Source organism: Abramis brama (genome assembly GCF_963993115.1).
Source record: "Abramis brama genome assembly, chromosome: 24".
Taxonomy (NCBI): Eukaryota; Metazoa; Chordata; class Actinopteri; order Cypriniformes; family Leuciscidae; genus Abramis; species Abramis brama.
In genome coordinates, this window is record NC_139986.1 from 21,266,874 (window position 1) to 21,287,097 (window position 20,224).

Genomic DNA, 20,224 nt, shown 5'->3' on the forward strand with positions numbered 1-20,224 from the left:
TTTGGATTTCTACGTTGGATTTTGGTAACTTTACAACACAACCTAAAAACAACAAAATATCAACGTCAGCTGACGTCAGCATTAGTCGTTGAAATGATGTTGACCCAACCGACGTTGCGACCAAAATTTAACCAAAAATCAACGTCTTATGACATGGTGCGCCTGCTGGGATGTTGGTCCAGCATCAACAAAGTTGATCCTTAGATGACTTTTAAGAGGAGGTGGGTGGTAGTTTTGTAGGTGCCTGAGCTCTAGTTCCTTGTTTGTTCCCATGATTGTTAATTAGTTCCTTCACCTTTTCTGTTTTACCTTGATTACTGTATATTTGAATCAGTAGTTCTGTCTGTTTACGGTTTGTCTTTGTGTAATGTGGTTGTGTTTCAAGTGGATTTTTGTCATTCTCCTGCTGAAATATTAATAATTAAAGACAGTTTTTGTTATACTCTCCTGAGTTGTGCTTTCATAACAGCCACATTTGTGGCATAAACTTAACATAAGTGTCATAAACCACTACAACAACTTCCTTACTATTAATAAGCAGTAAATTAGGAGTTCATCGAGGCAAAAGTCATAGTTAATAGTGAATATGTGTTCCCCAAACTGTGAACAAAAATAACAGCACCAAATTAATAAATTATTGAGCATATCAATGTCAAGAAACACACGCAGTCATACGGTCATATTCCCCAGTGGTCCAAAGAACAAAATAAAAACCTTCTGAAAACATGGCAAACACAGATTCAGCAAGACCTCACTGACTTTGATGAAACCAAACAAATTTAGTTTGTTTATATTTGGTTGTAGATCTGTTCTTTTTTGGCAGTGAAATCCCTCCATGCATTTCATATATTATTTATCATATAAGTAACTGAGTTTTTGTAAATATAACTGAAATATAATCATGCTTGTCACGGATAGACCTGTAGCAGTGGCAGACGTTTTCAGTGTCTTGCAGAAGGGCATTTCATGTCAGAATGAATGAGTTATGTAAAATGTACTTGGGGTGCTGGAGAGATTTGTACTTTCCCCAAAGGCAAACTTAAGCTCTCCGTTGAGAGACAGTGAGCTGACCCAGACCTCATCATGAACCCACCTGCTGTTCGCACACACACACACACACACACACACACACACACACACACACACACACACACACACACACACACAAACACACAAACACACAAACACACAAACACACACTCTGAGCGTTCATTTTCCGATCTGTCACCACCATCATCTTCCGCATGCAGTGTATAAGGCGACACTCTTGACACCTCGCACATCCTCTCACTCTTTATTCAACAACAGTCGTTTTCAAGAATGTCTTCTTTTGTGCCTTAATTTCTAGGAGAATCTCTTTGAAATGTCTTGCTGTCACTCACTTATTCCTCTAATATTGCCTTAAATATTTTGAGTTTTTGGTGCAGAGGTTTGTCTTAAAAGAAAACCTTTGATTCATGCAGGCATATACACAAACGTTTGAAGTCAAGGTCAATTTTCTTTTTAACGTTTTAAAGTCGCTTATGCTCTCCAATGCATTTATTTGATCAAAATACTGTGAAATATCATTAAAATGTAAAATTACTGTATATTTTAAAATGTAATTTATTCCTGTGATGGCAAAGCTGAATTTTCAGCATCATTACTCCAGTCTTCAGTCTCACATGATCCTTCAGAAATTATTCTAATTTTCTGATTTGGTGCTCAAGTAACATTTCTTAAATCAGTGTTGAAAATAAACCCATCACAGTTTCCACAAAAATATTAAGCAGCAGAAGTATAATATTCTTTGTGGAAACCATGATACTTTTTTTTTTCATCTAAGAATCTAATTTTAATTTTATGCATTTGACTGGACATGCACCACATTTTATGTATTTGGAACCACAATGTGGTCTGGAACAGTGCTTTCGATTTGTTTTATGTAAATTCAGCCATATTTTATATAATAGAACACTTTATGAATTTTGTTGGGCAGTTTGTATTGGTCCAGTAGATCCAGTTATATTCATCAGACTGACCAAGCACAAATGTGTGTGTTTATCTTTGCAAGAAATCTATAATACAGTTCTTGATACTGTAATATCACAGAATTCTACATGAATTTCATTATGTGGGTTTCATTGTAATTCAGTTCTTGTTCTCTGAGGAGATTCAGAATGAGGACTAAAATACATAACAGCTCTCTCTCTCTCTCTCTCTCTCTCTCTCTCATTCTGTCCCTCATCTTTAATGTCTTTAAAGGAGTCATATAATGTCATTTTTGTACAAGCTAATATGATTCTTTAGGGTCTAAATTAAAAGTTTGTAATATACTTTAATTAAAAATTCTCATTAGTATTGTAAGAAAACACTCATTTTACCTGGTCAAAAACAGCTCTGTTTTCAGCACGCCGTTTCAGTGCATGTGTCTTTAAATGATAATGAGCTTTGCTCACCCCGCCCCTCTGTTCTGTGCGTACACCGTTTTTTACACAATAACACAATAACCATAATGCGTTGTTCATTATAAACGTGGGATTATGAATTACAGTATATTGAGAACGTCGTACATAGAAAACATGCCATAATGTACACTGAGTGTAAAAATAGCCACATTCATCGTGAAGCGTGCAAGCTATTTGCAAAGATTAATATAAAGGTCAATAAAGCGTTACACTCACTTGTTCTTCTGGAGGTTCAGCAGGAACACGAATAGTTGGTACTGATCCTTTTTTCTGGAGCAGCTTCTTAGCAAAACCAGCTTTATACTGTCCCTCGTTTGTAAAGCAGTCTTGAGTCTGGTGAAATGATTCGCGCAAACATGACAGCATTGACGTTGATCGTGGGGAATATTCCCTTCGAAAACAAACTCAGCCACTGCGTCTTCAGCTGTACGGATTTAGAAACATCATCAATATGACTGCTGTGTTCGTTATTACACCCAAGAACAGAACACCACAATCGTTAGACGCCATTCTGCTCAGCACTCCAGCTATCAACAATGAACGCACCAGTCGGCGCGTGCTATGATTGACAGCTCGCTCACGAGGGCGGGTCTGTGTTTGAAACGCTGCTGTCAATCAGCCATCGTGGGAAGGGCGTCGATATTGTGACGTCACAATATCGAACAGCTTGATTTGAGACAGGAGGATACATATAAGAAGATTTAAAAAAAAAACACTGGATGGATTTTTGTCATTTTATGATGGTTGTGTACAGGCACTGCCAACACACATTTCAGTACAATCAACTTGTAAAAGTGCATGTACCATTATATGGCTGCTAAAAAATGCTAAACCATTCAACACTCAGGAGACAAGAAACTCCATGAGTAGCTGTTTGGTCTGAAAGTCTCTTTTTTTTATTTATACAGATGATAGGCAAGAAGAAAGGTAATCATCCCATGAATTGGTATTCTAGCAAGGTATGATGGGAGTAATGTGATCTGTAATTGAAATGTGAGTAATGCAGGTCTGAATCCAGAGGTAAGTGCTGAGGCGAGCTCAGCCTCATTACACGTTTGACCAGAATATCAGCTACTGCTAGTCTAGACCGAAATAAAGATTTTACCAGTGTTTTGCCACAATTATCCGGCCACATGTTTATGCCAGTATTCCATAATAGAATGGAGAAAAATGCAAACTACAGTTAAAGGGATTCACCAAAAATGAAAATTCTGTCATTATTTACTCACCCTCAAGTCCTTCCAAGCTAACATGCTTGAGCTTCTGTTTATCATAACTAATGTGTGCGTTGATGAATGATGTCAGGGTTCGAAATGACTTGGGACTCTTGGGGGGGTCCCCTAAAATTTAATTATTAAATTATTAAAAATTCTGAAGACTACCTTGCTACACTATATACTGAAGACATCTGTGAATAATAAGTGTTGACCAATATATCTTCAATTTCCCCCAACAACAGCCATGTTATGACATAAGCACAATTTACCCTTGAAAAAAGTCAGTGATCTTTCTTTTTCCTCTTTTTCTCTCCATGATGCAGGATTCTAAATTAAGAAAAATAATATTAGCTTCCTAGATAGCTTACCAAGCTCTCATGTACATACTCATTCATGCTCAAATCACATTCACTTTAATCAACTCGCAGACTTGAATTAAGTCCTGGTTATCTTTCGTAATAACTGACTGGACAAGTAGGTTGTTAAGCTAGCTTTGAATAACTAGCTGCTAGGTCTGCTGTTAGCTGGCAGATCATTTGGCTTCATACACATAACTTACAGCTAGCAAGAAACGTTGACAAACGTACTCTTCTAATCATTACACTGGGTATCTAGTTAATGCAACTTTTGATATAGGAACTTGAACTCCTAATATTTTACTAAGCAATTATGGAGATAATCGAAGCACTTACGGGATTTTCATTCAGGATTTCACTCTTTGTGGGGTTTCGTTTTGCCGCGTTCAGCTACAGTAGGCTACGTGTCTGCGGGAGCACCACAACAACAATCTGTGACGCTGTATAGGAACTCACTCGGCTAATAGCTGCCCTGATTGCTGCCTCGCGCTAGGAAATAAATAAATTACTGTTATAAATATAAAGCATCACTAAAGACCTATAATTTTCACAATCATTTTTAATGTTAAAATATATTTGTCGGGGACCCCCCAAAATCCAAAAATAAATTCTTATGGGGGGTCCCTAATGACTTATGGAGGGTCCGGGACCCTCATTTCGAACCCTGAATGATGTGCTGTGCATAAAAGCCTAAATTCAATCTGTTCATCAGATAAAGCAGTCCTGTCTCTAAAATGTGGACTAAACTGTTCAATTATGGATTAGTTTTACAACCTCTTTATGAACTTTTTGAAGCGTCAAAGTGGTAGTTGCATATAGCTGTCAATGGAGGGACAGAAATCGTTCAGATTTCATTAAAAATATCTCCATTTGTGTTCTGAAAATAAATGAAAGTCTTAGGGGTTTGGAACAAGAAAGTGAGTAAATGATGACAGAATTTTCACTTTTTGGGTTAACTAACCCTTTTAAAGAGCTAGCTTAAATTGTTAATTGTTGACCTGATCATGAATTATTTTCTTGTGTATAAATGGGGCCTAAGGGCCACAATATTGCACTTCAGTCTTTTGCCAGTATGTAACACCATAGCAACCTAAAATCAACACGCTAAAAAAACACTCAAACACATTATTAAGCATGACCTAACGCCCTGGAAACCACACACAAATCCCTAGCATCATGGTAATGGATTTTGCATGTAAATGTCACCCATGTTTTCTTCATTAAATGTGAGAGTCAAGTTATTCACAACAGTTTTTCTTTTACTGAATACTCTAATTGCACTTATACTGATTCACGTTTCATGCTTGTTAACAGTTACATACAAGCTAAGACATTTATCTGTTACCTGGTGTGGCCATATGACATTTAAATCACTATCCAGTATCCAAGATTTATGAAAATGAATGCATTGTCACTTTTTCTATAACATAGCTTGGTTGAGGCTTTAAATTCCTCTTAAATAAGTGGGAGTGCAGATCGCAGACATGGACAGCTGAATGGACCACATTAATCTAATAGTGTTTGATAAGCACAAACAGCGCTGATGAATCTTCCCGTGTCTTATTCTTCATTAACCCAGCAGGTTTACAAACAGAGACCACAGATACTGGAGCCATCGAGGGAAGATACATGTATCATTCTGGAGTCCTGTATCAAGTCTGGAGTCCTGCAGGCTCATTTGTGAATTAGCTTTGAGATCAACATGCAATTGCAGGTGTACAGTAATAGCATGCACTTGTGGTAGCAGCAGTGTCCTTGATTTTTTTGATGGACCGGGCATTTATTCACAAATGGGAAAATGCACTGTAGTGTTTGCTGATTATCCTTTAAATCTTCAGCCTTGCTAGCTAATTAAAAGTTGTTTAAGGGGCAATTATTTTTTAATAAATAAAAATATAACTATCCAATTATATAATTTATAATTTAATTAGAGCCAAATTTTGATGGGTTTTGAATAAATCAACAAAGAGGGGGGCAGTATCAAACTAGATAGTTTGACTAAATAGCTACATTATAAACACACTGCCTCACACATAATAAAAAAATCTTCCAAAGTAGGCTATGTATTACAGTTTCGAAAAGGAGAGTGTGAGATGTTTAGAACGAACCAATTCACTGAAAATTAATCTGAAATTTCCAATGCCAAAGCCTGTTTGAATTTCTTCTGTTGAACACAAAATAAGATATTTTGAAGAATGTTGGTAACCATACAGTTGATGTGCCCCATTGACTTCCATAGTATTTTTGGTAACACTTTATTTTACAGTGTCCTTGTTACTTACCATAGTAATGACAATAAATTATGCATAATTACATGCAACTAACCCTCAACCAAATCCTGATCCTATACTAACCCTATAGTAAGTACATGCAGTTGCTTAATATTACTTAAATATATAATTACACTGTAACAATGACACCTTAAAATAAAGTGTAACCGTATTTTTTCCCCCCAATGGCCCCATACTATGGAAGTCAATGGGGTCCGTCAACTGTTTGGTCATGTTTGTGTGAACTATCCCTTTAAAGGTACACTGTGTAACTTATGTTCAAAATGAGTCAATACATCCTCAATCATTTACATTAAACCTAAGTTTTTAAGTCTATTAGGTTTTATCAAAAGTACTTGGTAACCAAGGAGACAGTGTAAGTGAAGAACATGACAAAAGAAAGTAAAGAAAAACGGCAAAACTGAACATACAGCGCCATCTTATGGACATTCAAGACAAACAATCATATAGTTGTCTTTACATGAGCTGGAAGTTACCATAATTGAACTCATGTGACGTCCATCTAGAATTGTGTGGTCAAGTAGGCTAAATTCAATTCAATACCAGGAAGTGAAAGTCTTAATTTTCACATCACACAAACCCATACAGACTCCCTGCATATGAATACTTACTACACGGTATGGCAAGTTAGATAATTAGGAGTTGCAGTATTGAAATAACCTACTCTTCCAGCGATATTATGCTATCCCATGTGACTATGGAAGCTAGAAGCCATCAGATCCGAAACATTTGGTTGAGCATTAGTAGGTAGGCTACTTGTTAGGTATTAGTAGGTAGGTAGGTTGTTGATCCTAGTTAAGGTGTAGGTCTACTTGTTTTTTATAACCAAAAGTTTTTTTAGTGGTTGTAATTAGGCTATAGAATATCCGGATCAAAGGACAAAGCAAAGATGGCGGATGTATGGAAACAAATGGACAGTAGGCTATTCATTACATTTCATCAACATCTGAGAAGTTCATTCTCTGAGAGTGCAGGAATTCAGATGCTTTGTTTTCCTACACAACACAAATATATACATAGACTGAAACCTGACAAATACAGATGTGTACCTTCACAAACATTCAGATAAAAGATTAACAATAGAAAAAATGACGACAAACCAATCATGACATGAGAATTAATTCCATTATTTGTCCTCTAGTGCCCTCTAGTGTCCGTAAAGAGCACAGCTTTTTTCCGTTTAGGGTTGAAATTCGTGGGTCTGATGCTCATCAGTGCAGGCACATGATTCTGAACTAACTGTTTTAGTAAGTTTTCCCTGACTTCATTACACCGGTAAGTGTGCAGAACATGCAGAACCACTCAAGCTTAAATATATATTTCAATTTAACCAATGGCTTGAAACAGCCCATTTTGGTTGTGTTGAATGGAGAAGTGAGATGTTCTGCAGTCTTATGTTCTTGAGGGGGTTTGAAGCTAAAACAAAATCTGTGTGAGGAAATTCAATCTTTCGTGGGACGCCACAGCCGGCAGGCTTCTGGTGAGGAAAACAAGGCAAATATGATTTAAGGGGCTAAATATACACACACTGCTACAATATTCCTCCCTCTGTGAACGTGTTTTCTTACACCCTTAGTTTCACTTTCATATCAGTCCCTTTCTTCTACTTGATTTATCACTATTGATGATCATTATCAACGGAACTGAAACAACATTGAACTGACTTCAGCTGACACTATTTTCTTTTTCAAGCTGTTGTACAGCGGAAAGGAACTGTTTGCATCATTGAATAATTTATCACTTTAAAGCTGCTTTGAAGCAATCTGTATATTCTAAAAAGCGCTATATATAATTAAAGGTGACTTGACTTGACATTACCTAGGCCTATCTGACAGAAAGCTGGTGCTTGGATAGAGGAAAACAGGTATTATTGTAACATTTCTTGGATTTTTGCTTATTTATTCTAAACGTGTGCAGCCTATATCAAAATTTGGGGTCTGTAAGATTATTTTTTTTTTTTTTAAGAAGAAGAAGTCTTTATTCTCACCAAGGCTGCATTAATTGATCAAAAATACTGTAAAAACAGTAAGATTGTCAAATATTATTAATATTTAAATGTAGGATGGCACAACCAGAATTGTTTGCATATTACTCCAGTCTTCAGTGTCACATGACCCTAAATCAATCTAATGTATTATATGATGATTTGTTGCTCAAGAAACATTTTTTATCAGTGAAAACAATGTGCTGCTTTATATTTTTGTGGAGACTTTTCTTTCAGATTCTTTGATGAAGTTCAAAAGAACAGCATTTATTATTTGAAATAGAATATTATATCAATATATTTATTATATTGATCAATTATATTAATCAATTTAAGGCACCATCACTTAATTATGATTTTTTTTTTTTTTTTTTAATGATACATCTTCTGATGCTAAGCTAGGGCACATCATCAGTGATGTTCCTGATCTCATTGGGTGTTTCGGGTCTTTCGAAACATCAGACACCCTCCTTCAGGCGACCCAGCTAAGGCTGATCAGGCCTCAGCTTGTGCCCTAGCATTTAACCACGGATCCGCTCTATTGATCCAGAGCTACCTCGAAGCCTTCTCTGCAGCCTCTGTGCTATTGCTAATAGCCCTTCTCCTTCTCTCATCTGTGATGCCGAGTGCAGTGTAGGCCCCGTAGAGGGACTTCCCTGCAAAGCCTGCACCCCAACTCCACAGGTAAGCACCTTGCCTTCCAGCCTTGGTTGTGGCAGTTGACGAGGCCATCATATTTCTCCCTCTTCCTCTCAAAGGCTTCCTCCATACGATCTTCCCATGGCACAGTGAGCTCCAACATGACCAGGTTCTTTGTTGCCTCAGATACCAAGACAATGTCAGGTCTCAGGGTGGTCTCGACGACGTGCTGGGAGAACTTAAGCTGTTTGCCCAAGTCCACTTTCAGCTGCCAATCCTGTGCAGTGTTCAGAAGCCCTGATGTTATCCTGGAAGATCTTTCTGGCTTCTCTCTGACCCTGAGGAAGCTGACGGTTTGCTTGGAGGGCTTTGACCTCCGGCAGCTACTGATAGTAACCTGCATGCTCTCTGCAATTGTTTTGAGCACCTGGTCATGCCGCCAGCGATATCGACCTTCCCCCAAAGCTCTTGGGCAGCAGCTTAAAATGTGCTCAAGAGTGTGGCTCTGCCCGCCAGAGGTCAGTCCACGTGATCTTCCTCTCCACAGCTTGTTCCCATCTAGTCCAGGCACCCTGACGTGCCATTCCCATTGATTTGCTGGACCTCTCCTCCACCACCGCCGCCGTAGTTCTGAGATGGTGGAAATCAGACACTCGTACAGAAGCAGAGGCTACAGTATCCTTGGCAGAATCCCATGTTGGTACACCCATGCCTTAAATTTTCTTACACATTCTTCGCCACCTCTCCAACTCCTCGCAGGTGTTTTTGATGGATGTTGTATCTCTGAGGCTGCTGTCGAAGATCTTTCCCATGCTTTTTACTGTTTTTTCAGACAGTGTAGGGATTTGAGTTCCTGAGATGATAAAACGAAACTTCTCCACCATCCTGCCCTTCTTTAGCACTACAGATCTGGATTTGGTTGGCTTGAATGACATCCTGATAAAAGTATTAATACAAGTATTAATTTCTTTTCTACCCCAAACCTTCAAATATTATCCTCATAAATAATTTATGACACATTAAATGTATAACATTCAATTTTAACAACACTCATGAGCACAGTATGTGTCTTGAACAAATGCACTACCCACTATCACAGCTCCAGCCTCCATCTATTTGTTATTTTAATATCCATACAGTAGTTTTGCATCAAGATTTGAGAATTTTACATCGGACATCAAGTGGAGGCCTAACCCAGACTGCAACATAGCGTCTGCCCAGATCCGGGCCACATCTGGTACATGTGGATTCCACATGTGGGTCGGATCTGGCCCGACACTATGTTGCTGTCTGGGAACACAGTATCAAACCTGCAATAGTGTAGGTCTCAGTTTTACCTTTTAAAAGATAAGATCATATTCTATACTAAATGCTTAATTATTTTATGATTAGTTATATTGTATTTACTTTTTGCCTTTAACTTAGTCCACTCCTGCTCTTTTAATGGACATATGCAAGAGAAGTGATGAAACTGTGACAGCAACATTGCGTCCTCTGCAGTCCGAACTAACCTGTGAAGTCCATGTTGGTCTTTTGTTTCCCACACAACACAAAATCCAATCCCACGGGTAACACAAAGAACAATATAAAGAACAGTGAGGTAAGTGGTCATCCCTGTGCATCTGCTGGGCTGGATCACTGTGGTTACAGCATCTCAGTGCAGAAGTGAGTGTTGAAACTCTCAGAGGAACAGCTGATGATTTCAGCTCTGCTCTCAGGGGAAGAGAAACTGTGACGGAGGATAGAGAGACGGGTTTGGCGCCAGGGAGAAAGAGCTTTGCAATGGTTTATTCATTTCTTTATTTTTGTTGTTGTTGCGAAAAGCACACATCTGACTATATGTTGTTGTTTTTGTTCACTGAGGTGATTTTGAATGATAATCATTATATATTAACTATATAGTATAACAATGTTTTATTTGGCCTGGTAAGATTGCTCTGAGAAATTTGTCTTGGACAGGCAAATAAATAACTGATATTCTCAAACTTAAAAACAAATTTGTAACATGACTGAATATCTAATATAGTCTAGACTCTTAACTGAGTCTCTTACTGTTTGTCACTGAAATCTGAGACAGGCAGAAAGTCAAACAAAATTGTCTTCCACAGGAAATATTCAAGTCATAACACAGTTCATGGAACACTAACACCAACAGTCACACATCCTCCAAAAGATAATTAACACTCAGGAGAGAACTGCTGATAAACTCAAAACAGAATCACACACGGAGCGGAAACCTGTGGTGGTTCCAACACTTTCATACAGTGTTGTTGGGTTTCCTGAGATTAAAGTGTTTTAGGGGACGCATTAAAGAGTGTTGTAAATGGAGTCCTAACTGAATTTCATTAAATTAATGTTAATATTCCAGAATTAGTAATACTTCAGAGCACATTGTTATCCACACAAAGACAAAACACCTACACTACAGGGTACACTGAAATTATACAATAAAAATTAAAGGGGCTATATGTAGTTTTCAGCGGCCTCTAGAGGTGATGTTTCAGATTGCAACCAATACAAAGTGGAGGTTTCTCCTTGATTCAAAAGCCCTGCCGATGTTGATCCGTGTTTTCGTCCGAAGTTGATCCGATTCACAGCTTCAGCAGATACAACTTTTTTTTGTTTTTTATCATTATGTGGAGTTTGTGTTGGAGTCTGTGTTGTGCAGGTCATTTCTTAGTGTTAGCAGACTCCATGTCATAAGTTGCAGTGTCGTCGCTGTTGAGTGCAAAGTCAGTAGACGAGGCGAGAGGCTCGGGAGCGGGCATGCAGGTCTCAGTTACGTCACTGGATTTTGCGGTAAATCCGACCCGGAGCCTTCACATAGAAATAGGAATACTTACTTTCAGAGGTAATAGCAAAACCCGTCAAGTGGATCATTTTAATGTGAGATTACTACCCCTTCACACACAGGCAATAAAAAAAAAGGATTCATTTTAGTAGAAAAACTACACATAGCCCCTTTAACTGAATAAAAACGTTCATAAAAATGACAAAACTTTATATAATTTAATAATAGGTCACACATGAACATCTGCCCTACTGAATTAATTATAAGATGATTCATATATAAAAATTATGTATTGTATATTCATATGTATGTGTATATATATATATATATATATATATATATATATATATATATATATATATATATATATATATATATATACATACACACAAACACACTATCATTGTAATGTTTGGCATCAGTAAGATAAAAATAAAATAAAAAATTATTCAGGCAGGATGCAATACAATTTTAAAAAATGTCAGTAAAGTAATTTGTTAAATGGTATAAAAAAGATCTCCATGTTAAAAGATCTCAACGTTATCTTAAATATTAAAAAAGATTTCCATTTCAAATAAAATGTTATTAAATAAAATGTCCACAAAATATTAAGAAGCACAAGCGTTTTCAATGTTGATAAATGTTTCTTGATCAGCATATCAGAATGAGTGTGACACTGAAGACTGGAGTAATGGCTGTTTTGTCCTTTAAAGCTATACTGCTCTTTAGAGAAAAAAAATAGAAATTATACAAGGACAACACAACTGTGTCATAAAAATGGGAAATATATTTTTATTGGTACCTTTAAAGATACAGGTGTCCTGAATAACAGAAATACTCACAGTAATGATCATGTTGGAAAGCAAACTCGACACCTCAAATTAGCTCTCCCTCTCCCACACACACACACTATATTATATATATATATATATATATATATATATATATATATATATATATATATATATATATATATATATATATATATATATATATATATATATATATATATATATACATATACATACATACACACTTGTGTACACACACACACACACACACACACACACAGGTCACATTTTCCTTGCCAATCTCTTGGTTTAATCAGGATTGTTCTCCATATTCTGATTGATACATACAGATGGAACATATGATCCATTTCTTCACACTTTTCCCATAAGCATTTTAACATGGATCTTCAATGGGCTTCAATAGCAGTCTATTTATTTTGAGTTTCAGCAGGAGGGAAGTGCGAAGATGGGAGTTAAGGAGTCTCTGTAGACAGAGCCAAACGAGAACTATCTGTAAGCGATGTCAAGCCTCAACATGCTCAGTGCAGGTTCAATTAACATGTTTTACATGCACACAAACTCAACAATTTATGAGGGCAAGTGTGAATCAGGATCGGAAAAGGAAGAGAAAGATTTGGTTCATTTAAAGTATGTGATTCACAATGCAAATATACTGCACTGGATTATGGGTAAAAGGTTCACAGCACAGAATGCATACAGTGCATACTGTATAAATTAGCACATGCTTAAAATAAAAACAAACAAAACAGTGCATGATGGCGTTTTTTTTTTTTTTTTTTTTTTTTTTAGGTATCAGTATTGACAGAACTGCAGTTGGATACATTTGACTTTCAGGAATGGCTTTTCAACACGATCTCCAGGGCTTACAGGAATCTGTTCAACACTCAAAGGGGGAAAAATAATAAAAACACTCATGGAAAAAGGGAATCTTCTGTGTTATATATATTAAGATCTATAAAATCATACTCACAACACCTGTTAGTAATTCTCAGCCAATTGTGACTGCACCATCCACTTCACACGAGGATTTAAAAAAAGGCAATCTAAGATTTATTATACATATTTATGTAAATAAAAAAAACAATCTTTTAACAATCAATAGATTTTTTGATATTCATGTGAATCAGGTATTGAAATACCTATTTGTTCATTTCAGTCACTCTTTCTGTGAAACACTGCAGCACTGAGGTCGAGAAAAAATGTTTTGTGGCACAAAAAAAAAAGAATCGATAATTTAATATACCTGTTATGCCAGAACTTTCATTTAAAAAGGCCTTTGAGATGCTGCACTAAGCGAAACGCTCACAGACACATTTCTAGAACGTTTTCTGGTCCTGTATTCTAGACCAAAGGATGGAACAATGAACTCTCCAGCCTGGGAATGGGTATTCCACTTGGGTACGTTTATTCCCCCTCTCCTCGTTACTGTCTCTTTTTCGGTCTCTCTGGAGAGGGGTGGGCGGTTACCATCCATTGATGATGTGGTTCATGTAGTCCTCGGTTGGCAGGCGTGCCATACCCTCTCCCCTGACTCCGTCCTCTCGGAACGGGCTGTGGAAAGACGCCTGTCCTCTCAGTAGTCTTTGCTCCCGCCGGTCCAGAATGTGCTTGTACTGGTAGCGCTGCTGAAACAGGTCTTTGGCGTAATCATACAGCTTCATGTCAAGATCGTTGAGCTCCTCGATGCGCTGTATCGTGTCGTTGTCCAGGTCCACGCCAGCCGCCCGCGTGCTGTTGTACTGCATGAACGGCCGGATGAACTTGAGGTGGAAGGTGCGCTCAAACAAGTACTGCGTCTTCCGCTGGAACTCCGTGAGGCCATAGAAAGCCATGTCTCGCAGGTTTTTCTTGGCTGATTCGAGCAGGAGCTGCGAGCGCCTCTTCTCGGGGACCGTTGAGAGGTTGTAGCAGCCTACCAGGCTGAGGTCAGCCAGCATGCGCACTTGGCGGTTATTGGCTAGGTTGTAGGGGCAATCCATGAACTGCTGCAAAGTGCACCCTGACCAGTCCGTGCCCTCGTAGCAGGACGGCAGCTCTTCGGGTGTGGGGGTCCGTCCGTCGCACATGTGCAGGGACGTCTTCCACGTGGCCCCGCGCTGGACGTGCCTCCATTCGCTAAGATAGCGGGAAACAGGGTCCCTCAGTAGAGTGATGTAGTAGAACTTTCTGTAGGAAACAGGATAGGAGAACTCCATTAGTCATAAATCAAACCAATAATAAACAAGATTATGATATTTTTATTAAAAAATTTGACACTTGTATCCAAAGCGACATTTGATCAGTAAAGGCATACTCTTGGAACTGAATGACCTTGGCTTTGCTAGTGCCATGCTTTACATGAATATTCTATTTATCTCAACAAAACACGTACAGTAGAACAAAAGAAAATGATCACAATGCAACCTGTTTTGTGGGTATAGTACGTCTATAACTTTATCCTACAATTAATACTTTGTTTTGAAAGACAGGATGTAACAGGTGTAAACCGTGACTCAAATGCCTGAATTGCTCAGTCTTCCCAGCATGTCCTGGGGCACCAATGTCTTAATCCTTTCCCACCACTTCACATCCTGCCTGCTTAGATTCTCTTGTGATCGACGGACCTTGAAACATCATTGTGATATTCACAATATATTTGGTGTGCTTTTATGTATTAAAATAATTATATAATTTAAAAATCAATATAATTTATATAAATTAATATCATAATGTTATAATACAAGCTCTACTGATATAGCATGTAACTAAGTCACTTTGGATAAAAGCATCTGCTAAAATGCATAAATGTAAGTAGCAAAATGGCATTAAAGTTAGTAAGTTTCAATTAATTTCAGTGAATCGGTTTAAAATTAATTGAATAAAAACTCAAATTTCACCCACACACACTACAAAAATCTTGTACGCCCATGCACACCGCCTTAACAAGAGATGAAAAAAATCCTTATACCCAAACATCTGCAGACATCTTTAAACCATCATTATATGGAGCTGAAGTGAAAAAACAGGCATGGCTCAGAGTCTTTTAGTGAAAGGCTGTTTTGAAGTGAGAGCAGTCAGATAACGATGGTGATGAAATCACCTCAAGAAAAGACCTTAGTTCTTACACTGCTTACACGCACACTATAGGGACCTTTCCTGAAAAATATGCAAAAATAATTTACCAGAGCATTCTGCCACAGCATGCTACAGGGACAAAGGCCACAGGGAAAACGAGTTTTGGCGGAAGCAGGCAAAGGATATGTGGAGTGGGAGGTAGACAAAGCACTGCCAACAACCTAGCAGGTGGTTTTCAACAGATTAATCTCAACCAAACTGATGACAGAGAGCTTTAGCTCTCAGTTACTGATTCAACGCCCCCGTCACCACCCAGCTCCAGCTGTGCTTCACCCTACATTACCTCTTCACACCCCTGTGACCAAATGTGCCAAGGTAACAGATTCCCCTCAAAGTGCCAGAGAGCTGATTACACATTCGAAAACAGCATGAAATCTCTGATTAGACAAGAACAGTGAGCAATGCTGAAATTCATTGCTGGTGACCCACATTGCACTTAAAGGTATCACTGGGTGCTGAGATACACTGAGCAATCATCTTGCCTCCGGCCAAGAGGTGGCAATCCAGCCAACATTGTGCACTCAAATGCCCTTACACTCTACATGCAGTTCCCTTACTGACCACATGGTGGCAGTGTGCATGTATTAACCAGGCCCTAACAAAAGCATAGGGCAGTTATGCACATTTCAATACCTTCCCTGTCACAGCAAGACGACTCTCAGACTTGCAAGATCGTTGCTAAAGGTGACTTTCTGACTTCTTCAGACTTCCGTTGATCTTTTCCTCTTTTCTCCTAAATCAATAGAATAATTTGTTTGACTCTTTATGTCTTTTTAGGATCTTCAGATCTCTTTTTGTTCATTCCCTCTTCCTTTCACACTATTTGGTGACAAGGCTACAGGCTTATAATCATTAGTGAGCCTGAGAGACATCTGAGATCCCTCTGCAGTGCCAAGTCTTCCTGTTTTAATAACTCTCATGTTTCCACAGCGATTAAACTCTGGGCCCCATCAACACGCATGGCAGATCCAAATCCCAGCCAATAACTGGCTGCCTGCTCTGTGCAAGGTCGGTCAATACTAATAACACACAGCGAAACAGCCACATTATTAATGAGAATGGACCCAGTACTGAGACTTAGGGCACCTCACAATGCAACTGAGGGTCATACTACGAGCTTGGACTGCTGCAGTGTGCAGACTCATAAATTAAGCTATTGAACACTAGTCTCTTTTATAAAAGTGTTTCATAATTAAATTAAGACCAAGCTGAGGCCAGCTTGGGTGGAAGGATTTCAGCATGTGTGCTTGTGTACAAGGCTGCTTTGGCAAAGTCAACAGGAAGTGTAGGAATCTGGCAGATGTTGTTTTAAGTATTTGTTTATTCCTCTTGTACTACAAAACCTCAATGTCAGGAAGAGTATACATGTGTAAAACTACATAGTTTTAAATAAACTGACTGATGGGTTGCCTAAATGAACAGACATACCAACGGTTGGTATGTCTGTGGTGGTTCATCATTCATCTCCATCCATGCTTTTTCACTGTTGAATCAAACACACTTAACAAAAACATTAAAACAATCCACAACTTCATTAAAAATCCCATTATTGAGGTTACAACCCTGCTCTCTTCCACTGAGACATGGGAAAGGAAATGTGGCTCTTGAGAGAGACGGAATGAACAGCCCGCTGGAGAGTCTGGAGTTCAAGGTCAGAGATGAAGACAGAGCATGCTGGAAGACTCCTCCTCAGGCTGTGACAGCTCACAGTGGAGCCGTCACAACTCTCCATCTGACACGACCCCGCATGCAAATCAGCCTCTCAAATATATGATGACTGCACAAAGACCAGTCACCCTTTCTGACAGACCCGACACAAAACAGCTGTGGGGGCACTTTTTCCTCTTTCAGACACACAACGCACAGCAGAAGTGGAAAAAAAATAGAGAGAACAACTTCCAGTGTTTGGTTTGGATGAGTGTGTTAACCCTGATAGTGTTTGTTGGGTCCAATATGTTTTTGTTCTCTCACATACACACCCAGAAGGCAACTCATCTCCATTGTTGGCTTCTTAGGAAGTTTCACTCCCAGTACTTCCACCCAATAGTGTGTTTAAACTAGAGAAGTGAAGCATTGCTGAATTATTGATGCAGTACCTACACTGACTCTTGACACAGGGTTCCCTCACCTCGCCAGAGCCTCCAAACTTCTACTGGTTTAACATGTTAGTACCCTTGACTGGTTTAATTTCATCAGGGAGGGTTGTGCTGTCCTGGGTGTTTCAGCTCTGTTTTTGCTGCTCTGAGTGCGGTTTGGGAAATGAAAGTTTCTTTTTTTGCCGGCAAAAAGCACCAGACTGTGCAAAATGACTCTAGTCTGTCATCCTGGAGATGGTCCACTTGAAAATCCATTTCTCTGTAAGAGCCGAGTATTAAAAAAAAAAAACACAAAGAAAAGCATTGACAATTCAGTGTGGACATTTGTGTACACACACAAAACTCTGTCTCACACACAACTGAACATTACCTCTTCCTGACCACACAAGGATGATTACACAATGACACCAGGATGGTTTTTTATGATTACAAGCATTTGATCCTTCAAATTTTGATGCAAGGCTCCACAACAAGTCATTTTGAACTAGTCCACCGCATGCGATATGATTATACCTTTCATCAGATGATGTAACTCTACTGACATGCTATTCAGGGTTTGGTGGGCCTGGTTGTTTCTTTCACAAAGTTGCTTTCCAGTTTATTTATTCCATTTATTTTAATAATGCACAAAAATTGCACCATACTTTATGGGAGTGAGCCATTGAGAATTATTATAAACTCTTATTTGAAATGTTGTAATTAAATCTTGTTAACATGGAGCGGTCCACATTTACATCCTTAAGGTTAATCTACACAGAATAAAAATCTACACAGGCTTTTGTGCGTGGTGTGAAATTAGCCCTAGCCCTAATGGAAAAGCAATGGTGTCAGTGATCATTTTTAACCTCGTTTAGGAGGATTCTTGTCTTAGAAGTGCCTGGAACAACCCTATAGACCAATGAGAGGTCTGTATGAATTATATTAATTATATTACGGTTCAAAAGTTTTGGATCAATAAGTTTATGAAAGGAATCGCTTATGCTCACCAAGACTTCATTTATTTGATCAAAAATATATTAAAACAGTAATATTGTGAAAACTTTTAAACAGCGGTCTTGTATTTTTCATTTATTTTAAAATGTAACGTATTCCTATGATGGCAAAGCTGAATTTTCAGCCATTACTCAATCATTCAATCATCAAAACGGTCATGCTGCTTAATATTTCTGTGGAAACCATGCTACTTTTTCCCCAGGAATCTTTGATGAATAGGAAGTTCAAAAGGGCATTTAGATTTGCAATAGATTTTGATCTATCCTTGCTAAAAAAGAAGACATTTAAAAAAAAAAAAAAAAACCCAAAAAACTTTTGAACAGCAGTGCATATAACGCAACGCTCATGCTAACAGTAAGCAGGCTAAAATATGCAATGAATGAGGTAGAATATCACAATCATTTCACATAACGCTGCGTTTTACACATTTAAAATATAACCTGATAAATGATGCGTTACACAATCCTTTGAAACAAGATAAGCTATTTTTACTCTGATCTGTGAATATACACAAACATGATGAAGTGTATAGGGAACCAGATCTAAGATGAAACCTGAGAATGAAAGAGGGTCTCCCCAAGTTTCAGAAGGTGGTAATTTCATCTGTGATGGCATCAAACCTGTTAAAGTACGGTGGGATGGAGGATTTCAGCTAGATTTCTCTGACTATCAAAGGCACCCCAACTGCTTTCACCAGGATGAATGTAAATTCCACCTTATTCGTGGCGCTCGCTGTCGCACGCTAGCCGTTACAGCTGAGAGAGCGTGACTAACAAGAGAGCTGCGACTCTTTCGTCTTGGGATGTGGGAGGAAGAGACACAGATAAAGATGGCAGTGTGTCCATGAGAGAGAGGAAGAAAGGAGAAAAAGGATGAGGAGAGAGCTATAAAGAATTAGATTTTTATGGAAAAAAAAATGTGAGTAGTGCCCCAAATAGATGAGGAACCGCAAGAGGAACCACAAATAAAACAGAGAACATCTTGGAAATGTGGTAAATAAGTCAGTAAGGATGTGTGGACCCCCTGCAGGTCTGTTCCAATCTTAAACCAGCACAGGTGTTCCCCTTTAGAACGGGTGATAAATTGCATGTTGAGATGCTAGCAGGCGGAAAGACTCCCGGCAGGTTTAAGATCTGCCAAATGTGCAAGGACAGATCAAGCACCAAACCAACACACTGAAGGAACCCTGCGTGACCTCTTGGGTGTCATTAAAAAGCTGTCATGATGTGAATTGTGACGGGCATCAGTTGTCTGAAGATTATGTGAGCGGTGCGGAAGCAGAGCTATGATTTCATCTGGAACTTTTTCAACTTTTTTTGAAGTCGGAACATCTGTTTTTCTCACACTCCGAAATGAGCATCACATGCTAACATATTATAATGCAACAATTCACAACATGTTAATAAATTAGCTGTTAACAGATTATTAGGAATCAGGATGAAATATTAGCAGAAAATGATTAAATGTTTTGTGGCGATGAACGA

The 20,224-nt window shown here is 38.4% G+C and overlaps 1 protein-coding gene across 1 annotated transcript in view; it reads right to left on the bottom strand.

Moving 5' to 3' along the window:
* Positions 1 to 13,326: 13,326 nt before the first annotated feature.
* The window catches only part of hs6st1b (heparan sulfate 6-O-sulfotransferase 1b), a 50,648-nt gene continuing 43,750 nt past the window's right edge, over positions 13,327 to 20,224 (bottom strand). The window contains exon 2 of the mRNA XM_084102565.1: positions 13,327 to 14,703. Within this exon, the coding sequence (XP_083958691.1) occupies positions 14,001 to 14,703 (703 nt within the window). The 3' untranslated portion in view covers positions 13,327 to 14,000. The remainder of the gene's footprint in view (positions 14,704 to 20,224) is intronic.